The sequence below is a fragment of the Thalassophryne amazonica genome, chromosome 12, assembly GCF_902500255.1.
Source record: "Thalassophryne amazonica chromosome 12, fThaAma1.1, whole genome shotgun sequence".
In the NCBI taxonomy this organism is placed as follows: domain Eukaryota; kingdom Metazoa; phylum Chordata; class Actinopteri; order Batrachoidiformes; family Batrachoididae; genus Thalassophryne; species Thalassophryne amazonica.
This window is the reverse complement of record NC_047114.1, coordinates 62,415,068-62,434,595: the sequence shown is the minus strand read 5'-3', so window position 1 is coordinate 62,434,595 and position 19,528 is coordinate 62,415,068. Positions and strand designations below refer to the sequence as shown.

The window sequence follows — 19,528 nt, the reverse complement described above, 5'->3', positions numbered from 1 at the left end:
TTTTTCTTGGCCTGCCACTTCAGGCCTTAACTAGTACTGTGCCTGTGGTCTTCCATTTCCTCAGTATGTTCCTCACAGTGGAAACTGACAGCTGAAATCTCTCAGATAGCTTTTTTTGTATCCTTACCTTAAAACCATGATGTTGAACAATGTTTGTTTTCAGGTCATTTGAGAGTCGTTAAAGGGTCCCATGTTGCCACTTATTAGAAGAGATGCAAAGAGGAGAAACATTTGCAAATGGCTACCTTAAATACCCTTTCTCATGATTGGATTCACCTGTGTAAGGAGGTCAAGGGTCAATGAGCTTAGCAAACCAATTTTGTGTTCCAATAATTAGTGCCTAATGTATTCAAATCAATAAAATGACAAGGGTGCCCACTGCCCAAGTTTATGCACCTGCCTAATTTTGTTTAATTACTGCACACTTTCTGTAAATACTACTACTTTTCACTTCTCAAATATTAGTGTGTTCATCTGCTATAAGATATATTTAACTGCAATTGCTGATCCAGACAACCATTGATTTATAAAGGAGAATCATGGAAATCATCAGGTGTGCCAAAACTTTTACATACTGCTGTAAAATCTCCCAGGATTTTGTTCACTTTTGCTGCTGTGTGCTGATGGGTAGCTACAACAGCACTCCGTATACTTCTGCCAAAACTATGAACACCCATTGTTAGAACTAAATTGCTCTGCTTGAGCACCATTATGCAGATTTACCCCAGAAATGTGTTGGTACCCATCAGAGGATGAGTCCATCTCTTTAAAGCTCATGTGTTGGATTTATTGTCTTCTAGTTTCGAGGTTGCAGATTGCATTATGAGTGGTGTCCAAAAAATGAGGTGGGCTTCATAGATAATTGGCAAAGCTTCTGGGGAAAACCTGGTCTTGTTAGGAGAGACGGCATCCATCCCACTTTGGATGGAGCAGCTCTCATTTCTAGAAATCTGGCCAATTTTATTAAATCCTCCAAACCGTGACTATCCAGGGTTGGGACCAGGAAGCAGAGTTGTAGTCTTACACACCTCTCTGCAGCTTCTCTTCCCCTGCCATCCCCTCATTACCCCATCCCCGTAGAGACGGTGCCTGCTCCCAGACCACCAATAACCAGCAAAAATCAATTTAAGCATAAAAATTCAAAAAGAAAAAATAATATAGCACCCTCAATTGCACCACAGACTAAAACAGTTAAATGTGGTCTATTAAACATTAGATCTCTCTCTTCTAAGTCCCTGTTAGTAAATGATATAATAATTGATCAACATATTGATTTATTCTGCCTTACAGAAACCTGGTTACAGCAGGATGAATATGTTAGGTTAAATGAGTCAACACCCCCGAGTCACACTAACTGCCAGAACGCTCTTAGCACGGGCCGAGGCGGAGGATTAGCAGCAATCTTCCACTCCAGCTTATTAATTAATCAAAAACCCAGACAGAGCTTTAATTCATTTGAAAGCTTGACTCTTAGTCTTGATTGGAATTGGAAGTCCCAAAAACCAGTTTTATTTGTTGTTATCTATCGTCCACCTGGTCGTTACTGTGAGTTTCTCTGTGAATTTTCGGACATTTTGTCTGACTTAGTGCTTAGCTCAGATAAGATAATTATAGTGGGCGATTTTAACATCCACACAGATGCTGAGAATAACAGCCTCAACACTGCATTTAATCTATTGTTAGACTCGATTGGCTTTGCTCAAAATGTAAATGAGTCCACCCACCACTTTAATCATACCTTAGATCTTGTTCTGACTTATGGTATGGAAATTGAAGACTTAACAGTATTCCCTGAAAACCCCCTTCTGTCTGATCATTTCTTAATAACATTTACATTTACTCTGGTGGACTACCCAGCAGTGGGGAATAAGTTTCATTACAGTAGAAGTCTTTCAGAAAGCGCTGTAACTAGGTTTAAGGATATGATTCCTTCTTTATGTTCTCCAATGCCATATACCAACAGAGGGCAGAGTAGCTACCTAAACTCTGTGAGTGAGATAGATTATCTCGTCAATAGTTTTATATCCTCATTGAGGACAACTTTGGATGCTGTAGCTCCTCTGAAAAAGAGAACCTTAAATCAGAAGTGCCTGACTCCGTGGTATAACTCACAAACTCGCAGCTTAAAGCAGATAACCCGTAAGTTGGAGAGGAAATGGCGCCTCACTAATTTAGAAGATTTTCACTTAGCCTGGAAAAAGAGTCTGTTGCTCTATAAAAAAGCCCTCCGTAAAGCTAGGACATCTTACTACTCATCACTAATTGAAGAAAAATAAGAACAACCCCAGGTTTCTTTTCAGCACTGTAGCCAGGCTGAGAAAGAGTCAGAGCTCTATTGAGCCGAGTATTCCTTTAACTTTAACTAGTAATGACTTCATGACTTTCTTTGCTAATAAAATTTTAACTATTAGAGAAAAAATTACTCATAACCATCCCAAAGACATATCGTTCTCTTTGGTTGCTTTCAGTGATGCCGGTATTTGGTTAGACTCTTTCTCTCCGATTGTTCTGAGTTATTTTCATTAGTTACTTCCTCCAAACCATCAACATGTCTATTAGACCCCATTCCTACCAGGCTGCTCAAGGAAGCCCTACCATTAATTAATGCTTCGATCTTAAATATGATTAATCTATCTTTATTAGTTGGCTATGTACCTCAGGCTTTTAAGGTGGCAGTAATTAAACCATTACTTAAAAAGCCATCACTTGACCCAGCTATCTTAGCTAATTATTGGCCAATCTCCAATCTTCCTTTTCTCTCAAAAATTCTTGAAAGGGTAGTTGTAAAACAGCTAACTGATCATCTGCAGAGGAATGGTCTATTTGAAGAGTTTCAGTCAGGGTTTAGAATTCATCATAGTACAGAAACAGCTTCTTCTTCTTCTTTGTCTTTCGGCTGTTCCCGTTAGGGGGCGCTACAGCAGATCAATCGTTTCCATCTCACCCTGTCCTCTGTATCTTCCTCTGTCACACCAACCACCTGCATGTCGTCTCTCAGCACATCCATGAACCTCCTCTTTGGTCTCCTTCTTCTCCTCCTGCCTGGTGGCTCCATCCTCAGCATCCTTCTCCCTATATACCCTGGGTCCCTCCTCTGCACATGTCCAAACCATCTCAATCTCGCCTCTCTGATTTTGTCTCCAAATCGTCCCACCTGAGCTGTCCCTCTGATATGTTCATTCCTAATCTTGTCCATTCTTGTCACTCCCAAAGAGAATCTCAACATCTTCAGCTCTGCCACCTCCAGCTCTGCCTCCTGTCTTTTTGTTAGTGCCACTGTCTCTAAACCATACAAGATAGCTGGTCTCACTACTGTTTTGTAAACTTTCCCCTTCACTCTTGCTGAAATTCTTCGGTCACAAATCACTCCTGCCACCTTTCTCCACCCACTCCACCCTGCCTGCACTCTCTTCTTCACCTCTCTACCACACTCTCCATTACTTTGAACAGTTGACCCCAAATATTTAAACTCATCTACTTTCACCACTTCTACTCCTTGTAACCGCACTATTCCACTGGGCTCCCTCTCATTCACACACATGTACTCAGTCTTGCTTCTACTGACTTTCATTCCCCTTCTCTCCAAAGCATATCTCCACTTCTCCAGACTAGTCTCAACTTGCTCTCTACTCTCACTACAGATCACAATGTCATCTGCAAACATCATAGTCCATGGGGACTCCTGTCTGATCTCATCTGTCAACCTGTCCATCACCACTGCAAACAAGAAAGGACTCAGAGCTGATCCTTGGTGTAATCCCACCTCCACCTTGAATGAGTCTGTCATTCCGACTGCGCATCTCACCGCTGTCACACTATTCTTGTACATGTCCTGCACTACCCTAACATACTTCTCTGCCACTCCAGACTTCCTCATACAATGCCACAACTCTTCTTTTGGCACCCTATCATAAGCTTTTTCTAAGTCCACAAACACACAATGTAACTCTTTCTGTCCTTCTCTGTACTTTTCCAACAGTATTCTCAGAGCAAACATTGCATCTGTAGTGCTCTTTCTCGGCATGAAACCATATTGCTGCTCACAGATCTTCACCTTCACCTGTTTTCTAAGCCTAGCTTCTACTACTCTTTCCCATAACTTCATGCTGTGGCTGATCAGCTTTATGCCTCTGTATTTACTGCAGCTCTGCACATCACCCTTGTTCTTGAAAATAGGAACCAGCACACTTCGTCTCCACTCCTCAGGCATCCTCTCACTTTCCAAGATTTTATTATACAATCTGGTTAGAAACTCTACTGCCATCTCTCCTAGACATTTCCATGCCTCCATTGGAATGTCATCTGGACCAACTGCCTTTCCACTCTTCATCCTCTTCATAGCAGCCCTCACTTCTTCCTTGCTAATCTCTTTTACTTCCTGATTTACTCTCACCACATCATCCAGCCTTTTCTCTCGCTCATTTTCTTTATTCATCAACTCTTCGAAATATTCCCTCCACCTTCTCAGCACACACTCCTCACTTGTCAGCACATTACCATGTGCATCTTTTACCACCCTAACCTGCTGCACATCCTTTCCAGCTCTGTCCCTTTGTCTGGCCAATCGGTACAAGTCCTTTTCTCCTTCCTTACTATTCAACTTCTTGTACAGCTCGCAATATGCCTTTTCCTTTGCTTTTGCCACTTCTCTTCTCACCTTACGCCGCATCTCCTTGTACTCCTGTCTACTTTCTTCATCTCTCCGACTATCCCAAAACTTTTTCGCCAACCTCTTTCTCCTTATGCTTTCCTGGACCTCTTCATTCCACCACCAAGTCTCCTTGTCTTCCTTCCACTGTCCAGATGTCATACCCAGTACTGCCCTAGCTGTCTCCCTCACCACATCTGCAGTACTCTTCCAGTTGTCCAAAATTGCTTCCCCTCCAACTAGTGCTTCTCTCACCTGCTCGCTAAATTTCACACGTCTTCCTCCTTCAGCTTCCACCATCTGATCCTTTGTTGAGCTCTCACTCTCTTCTTCTTCTTTACCTCTAAAGTCATCCTACAAACAACCATCCTATGCTGTGTAGTGACACTCTCTCCTGCTACCACCTTACAGTCTGTGATTTATTTTAGCTTTCATCTCCTATAAAGAATGTAGTCCACCTGTGTGCACCTTCCTCCACTCTTATATGTTACCCTGTGCTCCTCCCTTTTCTTAAAGTAGGTATTCACCACAGCCATTTCCATCCTTTTTGCAAAATCAACTACCATCTGTCCTTCCCCATTCCTATCCTTTATACCATATCTACCCATTACTTCCTCATCATCTCTGTTCCCTTCACCAACATGCCCATTGAAGTCTGCTCCTATTACCACTCTTTCATGCTTGGGCACACTCTCCACCACCTCATCTAACACACTCCAGAAATCTTCTTTCTCCTTCATCTCACAACCTACCTGTGGGGCATATGCACTGATGATATTCATCATCACCCCTTCAATTTCCAACTTCACACTCATCACCCTGTCAGACACTCGCTTAACCTCCAACACACTTTTAACATACTCTTCCTTTAAAATGACCCCAACACCATTTCTCTTCCTGTCCTCACCATGGTACAACAACTTGTACCCACTGCCGATGCTCCTGCTCTTACTTCCCTTCCACTTGGTCTCTTGCACACACAATATGTCTACCTTTCTCCTCTCCATCATATCAGCCAGCTCTCTCCCTTTACTAGTCATACTACCAACATTCAAAGTCCCCACTCTCATTTCCACCCTTCTAGTTTTCTTCTTCTCCCGCTGTTCGTGGCAACGTTTTCCTCCTCTTCTTCGTCGTCTTCGCCCAGCAGTAGCCCAATTTCCATCGGCACCCTGTTGGGCAATAGCACCGGTGGCGGACGTTGTTAACCCGGGCCACGACCGATCCGGTATGGGAATTCGATTCTGAGTCTGCATAGTTGGGTTGGCTTGTTTTACGCCGGATGCCCTTCCTGACGCAACCCTCCTCATTTATCCGGGCTTGGGACCGGCACTCAGAATGTACTGGCTGCACACCCCATGTGGCTGAGTTATAGTACAGAAACAGCATTAGTGAAGGTTACAAATGATCTTGTTGTGTGTTGGGGGGTGTGGCTGGACATTTTGGTGTTCTTTTCTTTTCTTTGCTCTCCAGGTGGTATGCAAACTGATTTATTGTCTGTGGAGAAGGTGCTGGCAGAAGAGTCCTTCACCCTCATCAACGTTATGTGCAGCACCTGTGGATGGTGCTCACGTGCAACCTTAAAGACTTTCAGCTGAAGCAGATAATGAGATGGCGTTCTGCATTTAAGCCATGTGTGATTCAAGCAGAATTGCCGGGAACTCGACCTTGTGATGTTCGTTTGTGAGACGCTGAGGACCGCGCCTGGGTTTGACACATCGTGCCTGTGAAGGAGGACTGGTGAGGGACACATGCTGTCAGCACACATCAGAGGTGATTTGATTGTCTGAATGATTGTTAACAGTAACTTGGTATTTTGTTACGCAGTATATGTGAATATTGATGAGAATTGTGCAGCTCGCTTCTCACTGTCGTGGCGTGCGGACTGATGATCCTCCACCTGTTGTGAGAAGCTGCTCATTTACATAAAGCTTAAATTCAGACCTGAATGTGTTGCTGATAGTGTGTGCCTTTGAAGGATATTGGTTGTAGCTGCTGACTTACCTCACCTTTTCTATCCTTCGCAGAGTCGGTTTGTCGTGTCCACCTGGGGGGTGTTTGGCGGTGAACGTGGGTCCAGAAGCGCCGGGCTTCGATCCTTTTGGGCGCTGGAGAGCGCGCCGTCCTTCACTCCGCCAGACCGACGCAGTTTTCATTTGTACACTTTTTTATGCACCAAAGGGTGGAAAAATAAATTGTTTTGTTATTGGAACCGCTTTCTGGTTGTTTTAGCGCTGGGTTCCGTCAGACACAGGTCCGCTCCTCAACCCGCGTCGACACATAACAGATCTTCTTATGGCCTCAGACAGTGGACTCATCTCTGTGCTTGTTCTGTTAGACCTCAGTGCTGCTTTTGATACTGTTGACCATAAAATTTTATTACAGAGATTAGAGCATGCCGTAGGTATTAAAGGCACTGTGCTGCGGTGGTTTGAATCATATTTATCTAATAGATTACAATTTGTTCATGTAAATGGGGAATCTTCTTCACAGACTAAGGTTAATTATGGAGTTCCACAAGGTTCTGTGCTAGGACCAATGTTATTCACTTTATACATGCTTCCCTTAGGTAGTATTATTAGACAGCATTGCTTAAATTTTCATTGTTACGCAGATGATACCCAGCTTTATTTATCCATGAAGCCAGAGGACACACACCAATTAGCTAAACTGCAGGATTGTCTTACAGACATAAAGACATGGATGACCTCTAATTTCCTGCTTTTAAACTCAGATAAAACTGAAGTTATTGTACTTGGCCCCACAAATCTTAGAAACATGGTGTCTAACCAGATCCTTACTCTGGATGGTATTACCCTGATCTCTAGTAATACTGTGAGAAATCTTGGACTCATTTTTGATCAGGATATGTCATTCAATGTGCGTATTAAACAAATATGTAGGACTGCTTTTTTTGCATTTGCGCAATATCTCTAAAATTAGAAAGGTCTTGTCTCAGAGTGATGCTGAAAAACTAATTCATGCATTTATTTCCTCTAGGCTGGACTATTGTAATTCATTATTATCAGGTTGTCCTAAAAGTTCCCTGAAAAGCCTTCAGTTAATTCAAAATGCTGCAGCTAGAGTACTGACGGGGACTAGAAGGAGAGCGCATATCTCACCCATATTGGCCTCTCTTCATTGGCTTCCTGTTAATTCTAGAATAGAATTTAAAATTCTTCTTCTTACTTATAAGGTTTTGAATAATCAGGTCCCATCTTATCTTAGGGACCTCATAGTACCATATCACCCCAATAGAGTGCTTCACTCTCAGACTGCAGGCTTACTTGTAGTTCCTAGGGTTTGTAAGAGTAGAATGGGAGGCAGAGCCTTCAGCTTTCAGGCTCCTCTCCTGTGGAACCAGCTCCCAATTCGGATCAGGGAGACAGACACCCTCTCTACTTTTAAGATTAGGCTTAAAACTTTCCTTTTTGCTAAAGCTTATAGTTAGGGCTGGATCAAGTGACCATGAACCATCCCTTAGTTATCAATCAATCAATCAATCAATTTTTTTTATATAGCGCCAAATCACAACAAACAGTTGCCCCAAGGCGCTTTATATTGTAAGGCAAGGCCATACAATAATTATGTAAAACCCTAATGGTCAAAACGACCCCCTGTGAGCAAGCACTTGGCTACAGTGGGAAGGAAAAACTCCCTTTTAACAGGAAGAAACCTCCAGCAGAACCAGGCTCAGGGAGGGGCAGTCTTCTGCTGGGACTGGTTGGGGCTGAGGGAGAGAACCAGGAAAAAGACATGCTGTGGAGGGGAGCAGAGATTGATCACTAATGATTAAATGCAGAGTGGTGCATACAGAGCAAAAAGAGAAAGAAACAGTGCATCATGGGAACCCCCCAGCAGTCTACGTCTATAGCAGCATAACTAAGGGATGGTTCAGGGTCACCTGATCCAGCCCGAACTATAAGCTTTAGCAAAAAGGAAAGTTTTAAGCCTAATCTTAAAAGTAGAGAGGGTGTCTGTCTCCCTGATCTGAATTGGGAGCTGGTTCCACAGGAGAGGAGCCTGAAAGCTGAAGGCTCTGCCTCCCATTCTACTCTTACAAACCCTAGGAACTACAAGTAAGCCTGCAGTCTGAGAGCGAAGCGCTCTATTGGGGTGATATGGTACTACGAGGTCCCTAAGATAAGATGGGACCTGATTATTCAAAACCTTATAAGTAAGAAGAAGAATTTTAAATTCTATTCTAGAATTAACAGGAAGCCAATGAAGAGAGGCCAATATGGGTGAGATATGTGCTCTCCTTCTAGTCCCCGTCAGTACTCTAGCTGCAGCATTTTGAATTAACTGAAGGCTTTTTAGGGAACTTTTAGGACAACCTGATAATAATGAATTACAATAGTCCAGCCTAGAGGAAATAAATGCATGAATTAGTTTTTCAGCATCACTCTGAGACAAGACCTTTCTGATTTTAGAGATATTGCGTAAATGCAAAAAAGCAGTCCTACATGTTTAATATGCGCTTTATGCGTTTAGTTATGCTGCTATAGACTTAGACTGCTGGGGGGTTCCCATGATGCACTGAGTGTTTCTTTCTCTTTTTGCTCTGTATGCACCACTCTGCATTTAATCATTAGTGATTGATCTCTGCTCTCTTCCACAGCATGTCTTCTTCCTGATTCTCTCCCCTCAGCCCCAGCAGAAGACTGCCCCTCCCTGAGCCTGGTTCTGCTGGAGGTTTCTTCCTGTTAAAAGGGAGTTTTTCCTTCCCACTGTCGCCAAGTGCTTGCTCACAGGGGGTCGTTTTGACCGTTGGGGTTTTTCCGTAATTATTGTATGGCTTTGCCTTACAATATAAAGCACCTTGGGGCAACTGTTTGTTGTGATTTGGCGCTATATAAATAAAATTGATTTGATTTGAATATGCCGTCACAATATACCTTCCCTTCATGATTTCACTTCTTTAGCTACTGGGACTAATGCTACCTTTCATTCTCTTCTGGTGAGCACTATGCATTATCTTTTATTTCCCCAAAATGAGTGTTCTCAAACTTGCTGTCCTGCACTAGCAACTGCTGCCTCGTGTTTTTTCTTCAGTCATCTGGCTGACCTGCAACATATGTAGTAAGCATTTTTGGGCTACTGTATCAACATGGTGTTGGAACATGAGGGTCCAGTCCCATGTAGATATGAGAAGTTCTTTCTGTGCTACAAATTCCTACACTTTAAAGTTTGTGTACTTTGGTTGTTAGCCAAAGCGTTAAATTTACAAACATTTCATTAACAGCTGGGTCTGCTCTAAAATGTAACACTTCCTGTTCTTGGCCACATCCAGTCTGTGAGGAAAGTTGTATGAAAATTCACTTTGCATTAGAAAAAAAAAATCCTCACACGTGGTTCTCAGAAGCAATAAAAACCAAACCGCTTGATTGTGACACAAATCTTTTAATAGGAAGCAGATCACAATCAGGCTGCATTCCATTTCCACTTCATCCTCATTAAAGAACAATTAATAATGACAAACAAATTAGAAACATCAGTAGAAAATAATTCTCTCATGCGAATTCTGCGTTCACACTACATTCATGTAGATTACAGCAGACATATTCACAAGCATTTAAAAAAAAATACATTTAGCTTTGGAAATAAGAGAAATGACGAGTAACATCAAAGAGACGCGTGCTGGGACAATAAGGTTTCCCATCATGCAGTTGTGGTTGATTCTATTCACAGGGTCGCCGGGCTCTGCAGACGTGTGTCCGTGTACATGCACGCATGCATGTCTTCTTACATGTGGCCATTTGTGCTCTGGCGTAGATTATGTGTGTGAAGCAGGCAACTGAGGAGCCCCAAAGTTGGTGATAATTCTGTTTTTGCTTTTTGTTGTTGCTTTTTCTTCTAGAATGTGTCATTTTCCCATCTGTACTACAACCAACATACTGCAAAACAAATTCTGTATCCTCAGATTGGTACCGCTCAGCGGGTCACACCATAATGCAGAAATAAAAATGATAGTGTTTGATCACATGATCTTACGATATTTAGAGGCCTAAATCCAGGATGCTGAGGAAACGAGTAGAATTCATCAGTGCGTCAGCACGTACAGTGACTGTCACTGACATCAAGCTTCACAGACGGACAGACGACAAGTCGGCTTACAAACAAGAGCTCACGTTTTGCTGTCGAACAGCTTCATCACAGATGACGGGACTGAAGTACCGTAATGCTTGGCAGCAACTCGGATGGCTTTAATTCATTTGTTTAAAGAAAATAAAACAAAACAAAAAACATGAGATCTCTCAAGGTCGTGTAAATTTGTTCCAAAGTGAAGGCGAAGCTGATTCTTTAAAATGCAACCCATTCTTCTCAGAAAAGCACACATCACACATGTTAATGGGGAATCCAGAAATAATAATAATAAAAAAAATTCTTTAAATGTATATATTGCAGATTGTGCATATGTGGGATATCAACAGCGCACACGTTCAGGTCTGTAGTTACAATATATTGCTCACGATGTGAAAGCCGTTTTGCAGATAAGATCATCGATCCACACACAGAAAAGTAAAAGCAGTGTTCAAATGGTTTGTTCTCCCTGAACATACAAACAAACAAACCACTATTGCCTTACGAGTGCAGCTGAGATGGTGCGTCCAGCAGAAAAGCGTGGTTGTGCATCCTCGGGCTTCACACGGCCTTGGCAGTCTTGTTGACAGTGGGACTGTTGGGAAAACCTTGGGGGAGGATCCGGCGCTTTTCCTTCATTAACAACCAACAGTGTGAGTCCCCCCACCCTCCACAGTGCTGCTGTTTCGGCGTTTCTGTGGCAGAGCCTGAAAACGGGGCAAACCTCAGCGTCCTTCCTGTAGCCCTTTTATAAATAATGTGCACTCTCGGGGTGTTCGCCTCTTAATGTATTGCTCCATTGTAATTAAAACAAACAAATCAGCTCATTATGGCCTCAACTTTTTGTTTCACTTATGTTGGCATGACCGCTGTGTGTGTGTGTGTGTGTGTGTGTGTGTGTGTGTGTGTGTGTGTGTGTGTGTGTGTGTGTGTGTGTGTGTGTGTGTGTGTGTGTGTGCACCGTGCTCGCACACATGAAGGACAACAGGCAACCACTTTTACAAGAGTACTTTCACAGAAGTGTTGCCACAGTTACAGCAAGTGAATCACAGTGTTCGTGGGGTCAACATGCAGGATGTTGCAGAATGGAGCAAGCCAAGGCCTTCACCCTGAACTTCATGGGGAACCCAGATCTTTTGTTGTTTGTTTTTTAAGGAAACCAATCACTGACGTGCACCTGAAGTCCTTCCACAACATAATTCCACCACGGGAACCCTACACGGTGCAAATGACAACACGGGAGGGAAAGGACAACAGAGCAAACGAACAACCAGTGATTGGGGTTAGAGGGCAAAGCTAAGCGGGGAGCGCTGTTCTGCAAACGCAGAAAAGCCAAAGTGCAAAGTGTTCAAACTATTCACACGGTTTGTTGTGGTTCTGTGTTGCATTCTGTTGGGCTTGGTTTTAAATGTACAGCATTTAAGAAAAAGAAAAAAAAAACGACGTGGATGAGGAAAGACGTGCTAATTTGTTTCACACGTGTTACTCAGAGTTAGCATTGATTCCGCTGCAATGCTAATGTTGCATAATGTCTGGAGGTTTCTGTACAATGTGACGTGCTCGTGCGTGTGCTTGAGGACTGCACGTGGTCATCGATCTGTAAAGGTGTGGCTAGTGTGTGTGTGTGTGTGTGTGTGTGTGTGCGTGCGTGCGTGTAACACTACGTGTGTCTCTTGTGGTTTTGTGCTCTCAGCTGCGCCCCTCCTCGGCTGAGCGCTGGTCTGACTTGAGCTTGACAAACTCTTTGGCCACATCGTCGTTGTTGCGCTGGGAAAGGATGCGCAGCACAGTCAGCCCCGTCTCATCCATGTGGATGCGCCGGCCCAGCGGCAGCCAGCAGGTGACGCTGCTCTTGTTGACCACATCCTTCACCTGCAGCACGGCCATGCCCACGGTTCGGTCCTCCCTGGCAAAGCAGTAGTCCTTCACGCACACCTGCAGCTCGTAGCTCTCAGGGCCAACCTCAGTGCCGAGGGAGCTGCGTGAGGGTGGGGGAAGAAAGACTGTGATTCAAAACTCTGTGAATGTAAACCTGTAATAAATGGCAGAAAACTCCCCAAAACAATGATCTTGATGGCAAAAGGGAAAACTCACTACTGGAAGCTCTCGTTGAACTTTGGCGACCAACTGTTGTTCTTGGACTTGGTGGCAAATTTCCTCTTCTTGTCGCTGAGGTGAGGGCCGATGATGTAGACTTCTACGAAGGGCCGAAAACCTTGTGCCTTCCACTTCAGGTCATTGGCAGCCACCACTAGAGGGAGACAGAGGGTTAAAAAATATGAGGACGGAGGAAGCGAGGACAAGAATTATAAAAACAGTGCAGAAATGCAGATCTAAGCAAAAGCTCAGTCTTATTTTTAGTATAAACTGATCATCTACTTAGTGCTTTCTAAGGGAGATTTTGACTTAATTTAACTAAATGTTACTTGCCTCATATTCATAAGAAACTTGTCTTTGAGGAATTTTGAATTACATACAACGGATCTGTGAAACATCCGCTTGAAGGTAACAGAAGCCTTACTTGAAGCTAGCAAACTAAACTAGATGATTTGAAACTAGTCTTTTGGATCTCATTTCAAAATTGTATGGTCTACATTAAGTCAGAGAGGCTGACTTATTTCCTGTCTTATCAAGTTAAAATAGCAAAATGGGCTTGTTTTAAACATGCATATACTTGTATGGAGGAACTGTTCCACAGCTGGTTGCTTATTTCAAAGCCAAAATTAGAGTAGACTAATGATTCATGAAGGTGCTGGAGACTGTAGGTTCAAATCTGACCTGGCTCAAAATTAGTAAAGGTGATTTAGGGTTGAAAACAGGATGTGAACAAGATGTGATGGTCAACACAAAGCGTGAGAGAGACATCAAGTGATCAGTTTCTTTCTGTTGTTCCAACAGTCATGCTAACACTAAGAATGTAAACAAATGTGAATTAAGACTTATGTGCCAATCTATATAATAAAACGAGCTATATAATAAAAGGCAAATGGCCTCTGTGTGTTTGTGTATCCGGAGCATCAACTGAAATCCAGAAAGAGCTGATTTTCGTCCTTTGGCATATTTATGTTTTTTTTTTGTTTTTTTTAGAGAAATCAGTAATTTTTTAAAACAAGCCTGTTTATGTCACACTTCCACAATAAGAGCTTGCATTTCAAAATAAGCCTGTGAGATTGCTGCAGACCTGACAGAATTCATCAGTCTGTCCGTCCTCGAACATCCCAGACAGTAGATTCAAATGTGGACATTTTCTGTGTGCATGTGACCCCAAACACAGAATTAACATGTTCACACTCTTGACAAAACAGCAGCATTGTGTCTCAACAGTGTCTCACACAGGCTTAAAAAAGGGGACAAAAGGAAAGAAATTTGATCTAATGTGAACACTGTAACAGCGCAAATATAAAACTTGAGTTATTCATAATTTCTTTATATGGAATATTGTAAAATAAGCAGCTTCAGAAAAGCTTACTGACAGAAAAAAAAAATCATTTTAGAAAATTAAATACAACTGAAAACAGATTAAACTTTCAATAAAGATTTTCATAAAAGCCAAGACATTTTTCTATGTCAATACTTAACAAATGTAGCATACCTTTAATCAAATTTTCCAAAAAAGTCAGTTGTCCTCCGTATATAGTACAAGTGACCACATTCAGAATCTGTGGTTCCACACGGGTCAACATGTATTCCACTTTTTACTTTGCTTTGGCAAGTCTGATCTCAGGGAAACTGATCAAAAAACAAGTATTTGCTACACATTTCAAACCTATAAATACTTTAACAATTTATTAAGATTTGTCACGCAAAATGATCTTTCTGCAAGAACAAATACTTTCTCTCATACTAAATAATTTTCTCCTCACATTCAGAGTTTATAAACAAGTAAGTCTTATACAGGTCCTGGGGCTCATTATGCGTGAAGCGGATGAGAGTGGAGGACTCTCTCTGGACACTGAAGGTTATTTCTCCAGCCAAGGCTGGTATCCATTTACAGTTGGGTGGACTGAGACAATGCAGATGAAGTGACTTGTTGTTCAAGGACACAAACAGGTAGCCTGAAGCACACACCTCCAAACGGATGCTGTTAGCAACTAACAGTGAAACATCATAAGAATAACTTTATTAATCCCAAAGGAAATTGTTTATAATGTCACTACAAGAAGTCCAGCATATTTGGAGTAAACGTCTAGATATCTCCTACCTGGATAAGTGCGAACCTTCACTGACAATCTGGTAACATGTTTTACACTCTAATTTGCAGCATCACTTGAATCTGAAATGCATTTTAATGGATTCAATGTTCCAGTGAAGCAAACCTTTTCTTGTTTGTTTTTTTTTAATACCTTTGATACTGATCTTGTGTTCTCCGTTAGGCTGTGGTAAGATGTCCACGTTCATGATCACCTCTCCAACCGCATCCCCCACTGACGCTGCAAAGACACACATTTTTCTAAACCACTTTGTTTAGGCGGACCGGTGTCACATCGAAAAAGCAGTACGTGATGAAAACAATTTCAATTTCAATTTATTTTCATTTATATAGTGCCAAATCACAACAGAGGTGCTTCAAAGCGCTTCACACAGGTAAGGTCTAACCTTACCAACCCCCAGAGCAACAGTGGTAAGGAAAAACTCCCTCTGAGGAAGAAACCTCAAGCAGACCAGACTCAAAGGGGTGACCCTCTGCTTGGGCCATGCTACAAAACATAAATTACAGAACAATTCACAGAACAATTCACCAACGAATATATAACAAATGCTATTGGCGCACAGGACAGGAGGGTCACCAACACAAACACAACTCCCATCTCTGGATGGAGCTGCACCTTAAACAGAGAAAAAACAGAATCAGGCATCAGAAAGACAAGAAATACTGTATAATTTGTCAGCATTAAACAACAAGAAAAACAGAGAAATACTAAGGTGATAGCCGGCCACTAGCCCTAAACTTCACTAAAAGACCCAGAATTTAGGTAACGTTGAGGCCGCGGCCCGCTGCAATTACTAATAAAATGAATTAAAAGAGTAAAAAGTGTAAAACAAAACAAACTAAAACTACAGTAATAGTTGGAAAAAAAAAATCTTGCTAAAATTGAAAGGAGATAAAACTGTTTCCTTTATATTTCTGTACATTCCAGCTCTTAATTCGTCTTCTTCCTCCCTCACATGCTGCCATCACCTGGACCTCTGACGGCTCTCTCAGTCTTCCACTGCCTCGGTCTTCAGCTCTTGCTGTGCTGCCGGTGAGTTAATTTTGGGTTTTCAGTCTAATTGATGCCTTGCAGTGTGACAGGTCTTTGGACACTGGCAGTTAAAAGTAACAAAGTCCAAATGCAAACACAACAACTGAATTCATTCTACACCTTTTACCTGCTCCCTTACAGATGAAATCATGAGCAAATAACAACTGTCCATATAGTTCAGCAGCTAAGTGTCAGTTACTTTTTCAGCAGTGTTCAAAGGTGACCACATGCAAATGATTTGGATGTAACCACGGAATGAACGTAATTCATAATCACCATTTTCTGTCAACAACAACAGACAGCCAAAACACACCTCAATGCCCAAATATTTATGGACCTGGACATATGGTGAGATTCATCAACAACACGTAGTCCCATGTAGAAGATACAGCCTGCTGTAGTCAGCTGACAACAATGAGCTCTGAGAGGAAAATTAAAAAAAAAAGACAAGAGCAGACTGAGCTGCTAGTGTCTATAGTCTATGTCGAGACGTGTGTGTTACAGGTCAGTGGTGATGTTCACCTTTCTCTGGTGGTGTGTCTTCATTGGATGTGTACCTGATCCCTTTCCCTCCATGAACTGAAGCACAAGAACATCACAAAGATCTTTATTAGGACAACATGTGGACAAATTGCTAGGTACAACCCAGACGTTTAGCAGAAAACATGAGACGTGTGTACGTGTGAGGCGATGTCCTCCAGATTTACAGAAGTCTGAATCATTTTCACCAGTTTCATGCAGGCCCAAAAACCAGAGACACAAGAAGAAGAAACAAAGAGCGTGACCGTGTTTGAGCTGCTGTGTGATCTGTCTGTGCGAGGACGCACCCTGAGCGCTTTGTGAGAGGACAAACTTCCTGATGAGCTTGTCTGTGGCCTGTGTGTACAGAGACAAGGCGTAGCGCAGAGATGCCAGGTCTGGACTTTTTTCCAAGAATGTTTTCTTCAGGCCCACGCCGCCAGCATGGAAGTATTGCTGCGTGACAGACATGGAAGGATTTCAGAACCTAGTGAGCAGATTTAAGAGTGTCTGTCTTGTAGTTTATGTTTGTCACTGTTGAAGCAAACAAAGGTGTGATGGTGCTGATTTTAATCAGATTTGTGCAACTCAAAATGTGTACTTTCATTCATCTAAATTACACAACACATAGTGGCAAAACAAAACAACTGAAGTTTAAAAAACAACAACATTTGAACAGCCTGCTGAGGTGTGGAAAAAAGTTACAGGTTAGTACATTTTAAATGACACCAGCTGAAGCCAGCACGCAGCGCAAATGTTTTAGGGCGACAGGTACTGCGCAATCACCAGCAACTGCTGTTTTCATGTACTGGGCAGTACACCTACAAAGAAATAAAGTAAACAAACATGAAAATGACAATTAGAACATGGTAACTAGTTTGATGCCATAGCACACCTTACGAACGAAGAGTGAAATATAGGGATGGGTGTGGTACACCGCCGTGACAGTGCGCCACAATATGGACAATACCATCAAGACCATCATAAATCAGTTTTTCTCCTACAATAGTACAGAACGCCAGACAGGCCAGATAACATTTTTTTAATGATGCCACCAAAAAAATAATACAGTCAAAGTAATGAAAATAACATCAAATATCCATTAGTTTGGAGATCAGTAATAATTCTGATGCAGCTTTGATCAGTACTAAGGCTGTGATGATCACAGACGGTAGTGGTCCAGGCGGCCATGAATCATCTTTTTTCTATTGAGGAGTCAAAGCACCTGTTAAATACTATTTTTATAGCTCTAATGGTAAAGTGATTTTTAGAAGACATAACATTTATGGAAACGGTTAAACTGGGACTGTGTCGGGGTGCTCAGCATACAGGGGCTAAGACGTGTACCGCTTGTAGCAGAATGCGGTTTGTGGCGTCCACAGGTTCAAATGCCAGCTGGTATGGTCTTTGCTACATGTCTCTCCCTATAGTTAAGTACCCGTTTGCTGTCTCTCTCTCTCTCTCACTATGTCTATACTGAAGGCTGAAAAATGGCCCAAAAAAAATATTAAAACTGGGATTCTTCTGTGTGAATGTCTTTGGATGTGGGAGGAAGCCGGAGCACCCAGAGGGAACCCATGCAAACACGGGGAGAACATGCAAACTCCACACAGAAAAGACGAGGGTGGAAGTAGTCCTAGGACCTTTTTGCTGTGAGGCAACAGTGCTAACCACTAAGCCACTGTGCTGCCCCACTTCACTCCTTCCAATTTTTCTGAATGTAACTCACTTTGAACAATGTTTGTAGGTTTGAACAAGTGCACATTATGTGTGATTTTGTGCACGGGCAACAACTTTTTAACTACGTTCACATTAATGGATGAATAAACGTCAGTTTTTCATTTGACATTTCATTGTGGACTGCAAAAACTGTCCCTTTCAAAATAAACCAAATAATCAGAAATCTAGCCAAATTGTCTTGTATTAAGAAAAAAAAAAATCTGCCAGTGGGGTAAGAAAAATTTACTTGGGAAGAATTCACAAAACTAGCAAAATGTCTAGACACTGAATAATCAAAATGTGCCTTAAAACTAGACAGAATTCTTATTTTAAGATTAGCCTCTGTCTTAAAATAAGGAAAACAATTTTGCTCCTTTGCTTTGATGATTTGAAATCCATTGCCTTCCTTGTTACTAGTTAAATACAGCTTGATATTAGCTGGATAAACTTAAGAAAAAGCGAGATACATTTTCCCAAAATAGGGCATTTTTTTCTGTTGTAAAAAATGCTTGACAAGATTATTTTTCTATTTAGACAAAAATTAAGTTAATTTTTCTTTAAACAAGTCTCTTTATTACTCTATTAGATATCAGTTTTGCAGTGTGATTAATTAGTTACATTTCTTTAAAATCCAAACTCGGCACTAATGAAAGCCAGAATGACACATACGATACCTTAATAGTGTCTAGGGCCAGTTCGATCACTGCACACTGTTTAGGAGTCAGAGCTTTGGCCTCCTCTCGCCCCATGTGCTCCTGGAGGACAGAGCAGTGAGTTTAGGCCACAGTGCACTGCAGTGCACGTTTGATTTCATCAGGCTACTGCTGCCTTTTGTTTTATTTACCTTTAGCTTGGAAAGTTGACCCAACTCCTTAGCAGCATTGAAGATCATCTGAGTGCCCTGTTAATAAGAGTCAATCACACACTGAGTACACAACGGGCAAAAAGAAGAGACTTGCAGGTGTGGACCGTGTTTGTCAGAGCGAGAGGTGAATTAAAAGACCAACTGCAGAAGACACAAAGAGTGAGACTGTGGAGTGAATCAACTAATACACAGTCATGTGCAAAAGTTTTAGGCATGCCTACTGCGCCTCAAACATTTGCATATCTCTGAAAGCATCTTTAGAATAAGTGTCCCCGTACGAGAAAAAGCTAAAGGTGTCAGTGCTTTTGTGTTTGTTGATGTTACAGGTAGTGTTCAAACTACATCAGGCACTGATGCACTGATATCCAGAGAACATGAGTGACAAAAGGCCACAGTGCGTGAGGAAGACTCCAAGTGTGATGGCATGACAGAGTGGACACAGATATAAGG

At 42.1% G+C, this 19,528-nt stretch overlaps 1 protein-coding gene across 3 annotated transcripts in view; it reads right to left on the bottom strand.

Annotated features, from left to right (window-relative positions):
• Positions 1–10,031: 10,031 nt before the first annotated feature.
• LOC117521082 (protein unc-13 homolog A-like) overlaps positions 10,032–19,528 on the bottom strand; it is a 97,201-nt gene continuing 87,704 nt past the window's right edge. For 2 of the 3 annotated variants that reach the window (XM_034182399.1, XM_034182400.1), the window contains exons 35-41: positions 19,058–19,114; positions 18,888–18,968; positions 16,803–16,950; positions 16,498–16,554; positions 15,076–15,162; positions 12,827–12,983; positions 12,392–12,710 (exon numbers count right to left, since the gene is read on the bottom strand). In XM_034182399.1, coding sequence (XP_034038290.1) covers positions 12,422–12,710; positions 12,827–12,983; positions 15,076–15,162; positions 16,498–16,554; positions 16,803–16,950; positions 18,888–18,968; positions 19,058–19,114 — 876 coding nt within the window. In that variant the 3' untranslated portion in view covers positions 12,392–12,421. The other variant, XM_034182398.1, reaches the window with a different exon arrangement.